General features: G+C 27.3%; 1 protein-coding gene across 1 annotated transcript in view; it reads right to left on the bottom strand.

The window, feature by feature from the left end:
- Positions 1-3,264: 3,264 nt before the first annotated feature.
- The window catches only part of LOC130669521 (ras-specific guanine nucleotide-releasing factor 2-like), a 40,742-nt gene continuing 32,551 nt past the window's right edge, over positions 3,265-11,455 (bottom strand). Inside the window, exon 21 of the mRNA XM_057472476.1 lies at positions 3,265-11,261. Within this exon, the coding sequence (XP_057328459.1) occupies positions 11,028-11,261 (234 nt within the window). The 3' untranslated portion in view covers positions 3,265-11,027. The remainder of the gene's footprint in view (positions 11,262-11,455) is intronic.

The following is an 11,455-nucleotide window of genomic DNA, read 5'->3' as shown; positions in this document are numbered from 1 at the left end:
GAATATATTATTTTTATATTCTGAATATAGGGGAGGGTGGGGCAGAGCGGCCCCCCTGAAATTTTCACCAAAAAAAAAATTTTTTTTTTTTCGACTAATTACTATAAATCCGATATGTTTGCGCATTTTTACCCCTACGCATGACATTTGGGGCAAAATGGACAAGCCCAAAATTTTGAAAAAGTGATTTTTTCATGTTTTTATCGTCAAATTAAAAAAAAATTATCATAATTCCACATTTCTAGCCCTACGCATAACACCTGGGGCAAAATGGACCAGCCGAAACTTCCGAAAAAATTATTTTTTCATATTTTTCGGCCGTTTCTCTATGTAAGAGGCAAATTTGGTCACTAAAAATTTATAAAAATTAAATTTTTTTTTTTAGTTGATAAATTTTTGAAATAAAGTAAAATTATAGAATTGATTTTTTTTTTTTATTAAATAACAATTAGTAATTAAGGTAATCGAGAGTGAACGATTTTTTACGCTTTAAAAAATTTTTTTCGAGGAATATAAAACCAAAAATAGTTGTCAAGAGAAAAAAATACATTCTTAATGATGAAACCAATTTAAAAAAAAAAAAAAACGAAAAAAAAATTTTTTTTATCACTTTTTGAAGGGGGGCCGCTCTGCCCCACAAAAAAAAAAAAATTTTTGAGAATTTTGGCAAAATGTCCATAAATTTGTTCGAAATAGGACAAAAGTAAAGTGATTTTATGGTTGAAAGCCACAAAAAATAATAATTGGCTTAGGGGGGCCGCTCTGCCCCACCCTCCCCTATACTATTTCCATGGGGGTTGTGACCACATTCTAAATTTTTAGTTATCAATTACTCATTTTTATAATTAATTTTTTTGCGTGTAAGTGATAATAATTTATAAGTTATCAACTACTACAATTTTTTACGAAATTTTTGGGGTAGTTCATTTTACCCACCCCTCCGCTCTCGCCTGCCCTTCTCATATATATATATTTATAAATATAATAAAAATTATTATTATTATTGTTATGTATCAATAATTGCAAAATGTTATTAACATGAACATAAGTAAATATTTTAATTATAGCAATATTTATTTATAAACATTTATTCAATCGCATACATAAATATATTTTCATTCAATATTATGTACCTTTCTATTGACCGCATTCACCTAGTGAATACATACATTCATATTTTCAATTAACGGTCGTCAATACAATGTTGTTTAAAGTGTTTTTACAAACTTAATTAAATTTCCTATTCAATTAATAATCAAGTAATTAATGTGTGATTACAATGATATTGATTTTAATGTTATACGTTTTTAAAAATGTCATTTAATTTAAATTAAATTGTGGAATGTTACGGAATATCTCACTAATGACTCATGATTTTTTCCACATGCTGAATATTCATTTATAAAAGCTGCAATTAATAATTTCCATATTGAAAACAGAGACTAAAAGATTTAAAATAAATGAAACACAAACGTTTTTCCACGAAAGTAAAAATGACTTAAAAAAAAAAAAACAACAAGAATGTAGAATATTTTCCACTGCCCCAAAATAAATTTTGTTTGCTTCATAAAAATATTTGTTCTATTTTTTTTAATTAAAAATGTTGAAATTTTATTTGTAATTAAATTTGACCCGACATTTTTTTTTATTTCGACCTTATAACAACCATATTTTTGCTGTCACCGGCAAACTCTTTTTTACTTCGTTTTTTTTTGTGTTGAATCATAATAAAAAAAAAAATTTTTAAATTCCAGAATACGCTTTAAGTATAAAATTTTTTCTGATGACTCATGAAATCTGACTATTGCAATGGGTCTCATGATGGAATTATCGAAGAATTTTGCCACCATATGTCTTATTTTACCTGATAGAGTCAAAAAATACCATCCACTCAAAAGCTTATATAATATATATGTATGTGATACAACGCGCCTTGGCATCACAATATCGCCCGCAATTCTTAACGGATATTCATGAAATTTTATACACTTATTCATTGAACAGTTACCTTGATCAAGTTCGAAGATGAGCACAATCGGTCGATTAGTCTAGAAGTAGTGAGTGTTTGAACTTTTTTTCGATTTTCATAAAAATGAATTTTCTGGTTATATCCATAAATAACTTTCAGACCGGAACTGATAACTTAGTTCTGTATAATTTATCTTAAAGTTCGTACGATTAGCTTTATTTTTCACTATGTTGCTTATTTTTTCGTTTAACTTTTTTCCAACAATTTTATGATCTCGAAAATTTCACAAAAAATTGAAAAAGCTCATTTTTACAGCTTAGTCTTTTAATAACTTCTGATCGATAAGGCATAACTCAATTCCTTGAAATTCATATAATGTAGCCTATAAAATAAGTTATAATTACACTACTGTAGCTTTATTTTTAATCAAGTAGTTCGTTTTTTATGAAGTTCAAAAAATTTTTGTTTTTAAATAAGAAATCTACCTCTCCATTCTGGGTAAGGATGGACGGCTCTTTTTTTTCCTTGTAATTAATTGAAAGACAAAATGAATTAGCCAGCCGTAAGAGAAATTATAATTAACTTTTACTACTGCAAATTTTGCTTTTAGTCTTGAAAAAGTCAGTGTTATGTCACCGTTTATAGTCATCACGGTGACGGTTGCTATGGAGAGTGTTGTCATGGTAACCGTTGTTATAGAGACTGTTGTCATGGTAACGATTGCTACGGAGAATGTTCTCATGGTAACGGTTGTTATGAAGACTATTGTCATGGTAACCGTTGTTATAGAACCTGTTGTCATGGCAACGGTTGCTACGGAGAATGTTCTCATGGTAACGGTTACTATGAAGACTATTGTCATAGTAACCGTAGTTATAGAACCTGTTGTCATGGCAACGGTTGCTACGGAGAATGTTCTCATGGTAACGGTTGCTATGAAAACTATTGTCATGACAACGGTTGGTATGGAGATGGTTGGTCATGTTTGCGGCTAATAGCGACAATAGACATCCATAATGAATATTTTTAATGAGGAATTTTTCATAAAGGAAGCGTGGAAGGTAGTTATCAAAACATTACAAGAGGTAAAAAACAATGGGCGCGCGTCAGCGCGAAAAAGCCTTCTGGTTAATCTAAAAAGGACAGGTAAATAAAAAACAAAAACATAATTTCTTTTTTAAATATATTTTTTTATTATGATATTTTAACAATATTATCTCTAATGAGACTGTATATTTAAAAATAAAATTATTAAATACACAAATTGAATTTTATTAATTTTTTTTTTTTTTTTTTTTTTTTTTTTTTTTTTTTTTTTTTTTTTTTATTAGTCGATATTTCAAGTACCTATAATATTAGATCAACAGATTTTCATAATAATGAAATATTTTATGTACACTGTAAAAAATAGCGGAGTAAACGTGAATTAAATCCGGAGTGAATGCGGGCGGATGACTACGTATTTATTTAATCCCTCGGAGTGAAATTAACTCCTAAAGGGAGTTTATTTGAATATTAAAACTCCAAATTGGAGTGAATGCGAATTGAAACAAAATCCGTAATCACTCCGAATTCACTCCTGATTTTTTACAGTGTAGTAACAAAATTGAGTTACTATTGAAATAGTTTAAAGATTGTTCAACCGCGGCGCATGCAAATAAATGTTCAATAATTTATTAATAATATATAACTCATTAACCGGATTTATTTATTTTCATAAATAATCGATTATTTACAATTACAATGCACACGTGATTTAATTTAAATTGACATTTAATATGTTGTATTCAGTCACGCATATAGATTTGTGGTGCTGGACTGTTTTAATTGAAATATTTCAAAGCTTTAATCTCTTTTTAAGTGCACCTATGTTCATCTGTATATTTTACATATTTATTTTTATAATAAAACGTGCAATGAATAATAACCCGAGTGTGTTATACATCACAAATACATTTAACATATCTATTTAACATCGTATCGCGTGTAATTTATGTAATTAATATTTGATCAATTAATATACACTTACACAAGTGATCACATCTTTAATTTATTTTATTAATAACGTTAATCTTTATTTATTATTTATTTGTTTGTTTGAAATAAAATGTATAGAGGTAGTTTGATGTATGATTTCATTTTTGATAGACTCAACATTCAATATGCTTCTGATAAACTTTATAGATTAATTGAATTAAATTTTAATCGGTTTAAGTGATATGAATCAAGAGATTGTACATAAAATAATTGGTCCAATACAATAATTCAATTACTATTATACGATAATTAAAAAAATAATAATAAAATAAATTTTTATCAGGGGATTCTTCTATTGAAATGAAAAGAAAAAAAAAATGTTGTTCTTATAATTTTATGGTAAAAGATTTAAGGAGTGAAAATTTTTTCACAAAATTTTTAAAAGAATAAATTCATCGGACGAAAGCAGACGAGCGGAAGTGACAGTCAAGAAGCAACGGCTATAACATTTTTATAAAAACTGGTTACATCTGTTATTTCTTATATTTTTACATTTACGCTGTACTAAATTTAAATAATGTTGTGGCAAATTTTCGGTCACAAATAACTAAAAGTGTAGATTTAATTAGACATTTAAGTGACTCAAGTGCGGGTAAAAGTAAATAGAACAAAAGAAACGCCGCAGCATTTATCTCGGGACAGTTTTCTTGGCACTGACACCAGTTAAATAAATTCATTTATTTACCGATTTAGTAAATTCTTCAAGTATTATACTCATACTCACTACTCACTATCGCGATGTAAATAATTATTTACTTCAGATGCTCTGTTTTTTTAAATCAACAATATGTAAAAAAAAAAAAACATTTAATCTTTTTAACTTTATTTTGAAACTCGTCATTTGAATCGTATTAATTTTTTGTTACATTTTTAATCCTCGATAATTATACCCATATATTTCAATTATAAATTTTGTTTTTATTGAAAATAATTCTGCCCGCAATTTAACTGGCATCTATATGTTCTGTTAATTTATAGTACCACAAGCATGGCAGAATCACTCATTTAAATACCAATAAAATATAATTTATAAAATAAATTACCAAACATAAAGTATGTACATAGAATATTTTTTTCATTTATTATTTCAACTGAATAAAATTATCAATTATAACTAACCACGTCTCGATCATTTCAATAGAAGAATACCCTTAGTTAATAATATTCATATAGCAACATAGTTCAAACATTCATAATATCATTTTTTTCTCTTCAATATAGCATATCTGTTATTCATTTTTTCATAAAACTTCCAAACTCCTCCAGCTACTATTCATTCACTTTAATTACTCACCATAATTAATTATGATACACGCTATATATATTTCACTCGCAATTATTTTAAACTTTTCAACAACTTTAATAAACAATGTAATAACTTTTTTTTACCTTATTTTTAGGCTTCATCATTACGTATATAGAAGTATTTCACGCACTCAATTATAAAGTTAAAAAAACAAATTACAAAAGCAAAAAAAATACTAAAAGTTATATAATTTAATAATACAGTAACAATTTATCCATAAACATTTTATCAGTAAATATTTTTACCCATGAAAATGGCAGCTTACAATCTTGATATTTTTTTTTTTGTTTTTTTTATTTAATACGAAATATATTTTATAGAATGGTCATGAGTAAAATTTAATAATTGCTCTCAGTAATTATAATAAAATACCCTCCAACTAAATATTTATATATTTATGAATGTTATTCAGTAATTTAAAATGTCATAATGTGATATTTAAATAGAGCTATATAAATTCATTTACATATATATATATATATATATTGTTTATTTATGCACAGATGAATAATTTCAATACACTTTTTTTGGAGATCAACGGATAATATAAATATATATAATGTATCAACAGTTTTAAAGTCGGAATAATTATTTTATATTTTTTATTTAATTTTTTTTTCAAATCTTTTTTCAGCTATCAGCCATGAATATTTATTTCAAATTTATATTTTGATTGTCAATCGATAAAAATATATACATAATATCGTTTGAGCAATATATATTTAATAACAAAGAATCTCGCTTTTATTTAAATATTACTTGAGTGTCATTTCGCAGCAATCACTATGTGAAATATTTCGGTGATATAATTTAAAAAAAAATCCGTGTAGTCTCTTAAAATGAATTAGTGAAATTCACCGCAAATTAGTGTGCGGTAAGAAATGCATGGCGTTCTACACCATGCTGGTGTGGTCTCAAGACAGATACTAAAATAGTATGTGAAATATTCCAAGACAGTATTGTAACGAGTCCCAGAAGTATGGCGTTATTTACTATACTGTATAGTACTGGAGCTATTGTATTGCTCACACGTATGCATAGCAGGCACGGCGAAACAGCATGGCCCTGAGACCCATACTACAATGCCGAAGACACACTGCTACTAGTTTTTCCCGCCATAATTTCTGGCGTGTCAATCAATATATACTATCGTATTACCACTAAAACTATGTAGATGTCGTTAGACTAGGTTTACCGGCTAGAAGCAATGTGGATACGGCAATACAGTAAGGGCTCGACGGCCATACTGACATTGCGGCGTCCGCGATAACTATTGCCAATGTTACTATTCCCGCAATGGTTGAATCATCTATGCATACAGTTTTATAACCTATAAAAATCTTCGATACTATACACACGGAAAAAAATAGGTGCAGCAACAGGATTTTTCCTGTGGAATAAATAGGATAAGGAACAAGTTTCATGTAGTAATTTTTTTGTCCGTATAATGAAATTTCCAAATTTGAAAAAAATTTCAATTTAAAAAAAAAATCAACTTTGAAAACAAATTTTTATTTTTTCCAAACTTTGAATTTTTTTTTTAATTTGGAAATTTCACTATACGGACAAAAAAATTAGTACATGAAACTTGTTCCTTATCCTATTTATTCCACAGAAAAAATCCTGATGCTGCAACAGGATTTTGTCCTATTGCTCCCACAGTTTGGCGTCCTGTTGCAGCATCTATTTTTTTCCGTGCAGTGTGGCGTTCACGCCCATACTGGCATAGTGATATCCGCAAAATATTTCTTACCGTGTGGATATCCACTGCGAATCAGCTATAAGTATACCACTGGTTGAATTAGTGGTCTACTTATAGCTGTAGAAGTGATGACTATCCACTGATTCGCAGTAAATTTCACTAATTCATTTTTATAGGGTACATTTAACACATTACCGCCATGGAAAACTTAGAGAATGATAATTTCTTATTGTCAATCATTTATTCTAGCGGTTAAAAAAAATTGTTTTATTAGCAACTAAATTTTAATATTCGGTTCTTAAAACATCTGAGAAAAAACATTTTCAGTCACCAGGTTATTTCATGTAAAAATGAAATGATGTATTTTACACGTTCATATTTTTTTTTTTAATTGAAAACTGTATAATGGATTTTGGATTCAAAAATTTTTTGAAAATAATTTAAAGTTGCCCTCATCGCTCCATGATGTCGCTGCTGTTGTTAAAATTTTTTACAAAAATTTATGGGATCCATTTTTTTTCACAGCTCATTTTACCCAACTTTCCCATATTGTATGATTGAAATAAAATTTTCTTATCATATTTGTTTGAAAATAATTAATCGTGTTAAAAATATTTATTTTATACAGAGAAAATTTATCTTTTTCAACTTCTAAAGTATTTCTGAGATCTAAAAAATTTTATCCCTGCTGAGTTTTCTATGGACGTTAATGAGTTAATTAGAATGTCAAAAGTTAGCGTTGAAGTTTATAATCACTCTTTAGAAAAAAAAAAAAACTTCTCTTGCATTTCTATTTACTTTCATCTAGAAATATTCAGAACTCATCATAAAGTTTCACAAGTCAAAATACCGCGCTTTAAAAAAAAACAATTAAATTATTTATTTATGTTATAATTTTGAAAAGCCTTTAACTTTTTGAATTATTAAAATATCAATTGATTCTTCCAATCTTTTTGTGGACCACGTGATTCTCGATAAAATACTCATTTACTTTCGATATATGTAACGTGAAAACTCCAACGGTGTGAGAGATTTTATCGGAATTTAAATAAAAAATTAAGTTTCTTTAAAGAAACTTCCATATATTGACGCAAAGGACTTTTTTTATAGAGAATCTAATGTCCTATAATAGTGTATATTTAATAAGGTTGGAAAAAATTTCATACATAATTATAAATTATAATGACGAGAAAAAGAAATTTTTTTTTAATATTTTAAATAGCGCAGTTATAAAGTATGTGACCTTTGAAATGTCTGATTAAAGGCTTGGAGAATTTTTTAGAGCATAAAAAATTTTCAATTAAAGAAAAAAAAATTTGCTGAAAAATGACGCTCTAATTAGATTAATAATTTAAGTTGTTATTTTAATTATAAATATATGTAATAGATCAAGGAGTCTCTATTGTTTGTAAAACGCTTACACGCAAACATTTTTTTTAAATTGATCTTTTGTTTTATGTAATACAATAATCAATAATAGTATACATATATATATATTAAATAGTGTGTTTATAACTTTTGTTTTTAAAGATTTGTCGTCAACAATTATACATAGAATTTTAAAGCTAAAATATGTCAAAAATCACAGATAATGTATATTTGTAGGATGATAATGACTGTGTAAAAGCGAAAGGAATAATAAGAATTTGAGAAACCTTTATATCACGGCTCCGATTTTTGAACATAAAAAATAGCAAAACGTATTTTTTTGTAGGTTCTTTGTAACTGTTCTTTTCTACTGCGGATTTTCAAAAAAATAACACAAAATTTATATAAAATATACTTCACCTTGTAATAGAACCTATATTGATCAACAAAATTTATATATATATATATATATATATTATAGGGTGAGCCAAAAAAACCCAACCTATCGAATTTACGTCTTAAAAAGGACCTATATATCGAGAAAAAAATTCTCCCATTGGGCAAAATTTTTAGCTCAATTTTAAAAGGTGTCGGTAGCCATTTTAAATTTCCCATTTAAATAACATGCAAAAATTTTTGCACACCTCAATCGCGAAAGCGTTAGGTGTGCTTTACTGTCACTCTCTCACTCTCGGCCCTTTCACTGACTTTAAATTTTCTCTACTTTCTTTATAGTACACCAAAGTTGTTAATGATATATACCATTTTAAAGGAAATTTATTAAAAAAAATTTTTCAATGCAATCCTTATTTGATTAATGATGTGATTAATTAAAAAAAAATGATTTAGTCCGAAGCCTTCAGTGCGTCAATTGTGGTGTTCGGACTCGTCTAAACACGATAACTTTCGAAAAACAAGACTTATCGACTTAATTTTTTTTTTATTATCTGTGTATTTCTGATCACAAGAACCCTTTCAAAAATTACTATCTGAATCCTTTTTGTTTTGGTGTAATTAATAAAAAACGTGAAAACTGATTCTTCGTGAAAAATTTAGCTGCTATTTTTTTACTGTTGTTATTATTTTTTTCATTGTTTCTCTCTATCAACTACTGGTGGCAGCACTAGCGTATCAATATGTTTGAAAAAAAAAGCGACATTTAAGACAAAACAAGGCGGGATATTTAGAAAAAAATGTTAGTAAAAAAATATTAAACTGAAAATAAGAAATAAAAATAAAAAAATCAAATTGATAATTTGTAAGTTGAATAAAAGTTCATAATAAAAAAAAATATATTAATATTATATAAAAATAAAAGTAATGATTAAAAATAAATTGAGCGATTGAGGTGTGCACTTTTGGATTTTCCAACATTTTTTTTTTTTATTAAAAATATTATAACTTTTGAACCATGTGAGACAAAAATTCGGCTCTAGAATATTCTTGTAGGGCATTAAATTTCTTAAAAGAAAGTCTTTGGACTCGAATTTGTAAACTTGATATTTCGTATACTAACAGGCTATCAAAGTCTGGATTAAACAGAATCATACAAATTTAAGGCTTTATTTGGATTTTCCAAATTCTTTTCGTTTATTGTGATCGACAACAAAATATTATTTGTTACAACGTGGATATTGTTGGTGATTTCATTGCATTACATGTAAAACAAATTTTCTCGTAGTATTGACATTTTTAATAATAAAGCCTCCAATTTGTATGATTCTGTTTACTCTAGACTTTGATGGCCTGTTAGTATACGAAATATCAAATTTACAAATTCGACTCCCAGGACTTTCTTTTACGAAATTTAATGCCCTACAAGAATATTCTAGAGCCAAATTTTTGTCTCACATGGTTCAAAAGTTATAATATTTTTAATAAAAAAAAAAATTTTTGCATGTTATTTAAACAGGAAATTTAAAATGGCTACCGACACTATTTAAAATTGAGCTAAAAATTTTGCCCAATGGGAGAATTTTTTTCTCGATATATAGGTCCTTTTTAAGACGTAAATTCGATAGGTTGGTTTTTTTGGCTCACCCTAATATATTAGGGTGCAACAGAATTATAATTCAAATTTAATTATTATTCTTAATTTTTAATGGTAGAAGGCTACATAAAGGTTCGAAAATGTCAATTCAAAGTTCAAAACTCCCGGGAAAGAAAGTTTAGATCGGCATTTTGTCTATATCTGCCCAGATCAAATCAGATCTGTTCATACATAAAATTTGATCACACCTTATCAAATTTGATCTAGGCAGATCTAAACTTTTTTTCCCGGGCTGTCTCAAATTTTGAAGTTTACTATATTTGGATTCGTATCTACAGGGCAGGCTTACGGAAAAAATTATAATATAAATAAAAAGAAAAAAATGAATAAATTTTATTCATTGACTTTTTTTTTCTTTTTTTATATTTTATTGTAAAAATAAATGGAGCCCGATTCATCAGGTTTACTCATAATTGCTATATGTAGAATGTATAGTAATATAATAACAGCAGATATGGAAAACAAGTGTTTTAAAGTTTGTATAGTAGGCAAATTCTTATAAATTATTGTACTTTCAAGATTGTATATTATTAACTTTTGATATTTATATTTATATTTATATTTATAGAGATTGTAAAAAATAAAGTAATTTGATTTATTTTGTTGAAGTTTGATTGTTGTGAATAATGCTCGTGGTAGGAGGGATACTAATAAAAGTTGCATTACTAAGTCTGGAGGTTCTCGGTTCTATTTCCAAAGACATACGATATAGATCATCTTCTTCAAGAAGTAATGTTGTGTCGAGTAGATAGTTTGTTACTTTAGTTATTAGTTCTATTTTGTAGGGCGTCTGTTGGAAGTGCCGGATTTCACGAATCACATGAGCGATCTATAAATAAATATCCCATCGAGTCATAATCAATTCCTCATAAGACTTAATTAAGCTTTGGGTATTTTTAAAGTATTGAATTTTATACTTTTTTTTATCTTAAGGCAGTATTCTACTTTAAGCGCTCAAAAAAATGGCTACTTTTTATGAATTTTTAATGAGATTATGAATAAAGATATACATGTAAGATTTGT

Source organism: Microplitis mediator, chromosome 1, assembly GCF_029852145.1.
Source record: "Microplitis mediator isolate UGA2020A chromosome 1, iyMicMedi2.1, whole genome shotgun sequence".
NCBI lineage: Eukaryota > Metazoa > Arthropoda > Insecta > Hymenoptera > Braconidae > Microplitis > Microplitis mediator.
Note: the sequence above shows the minus strand (reverse complement) of the source record. Positions and strands in the feature narration are given on the sequence as shown.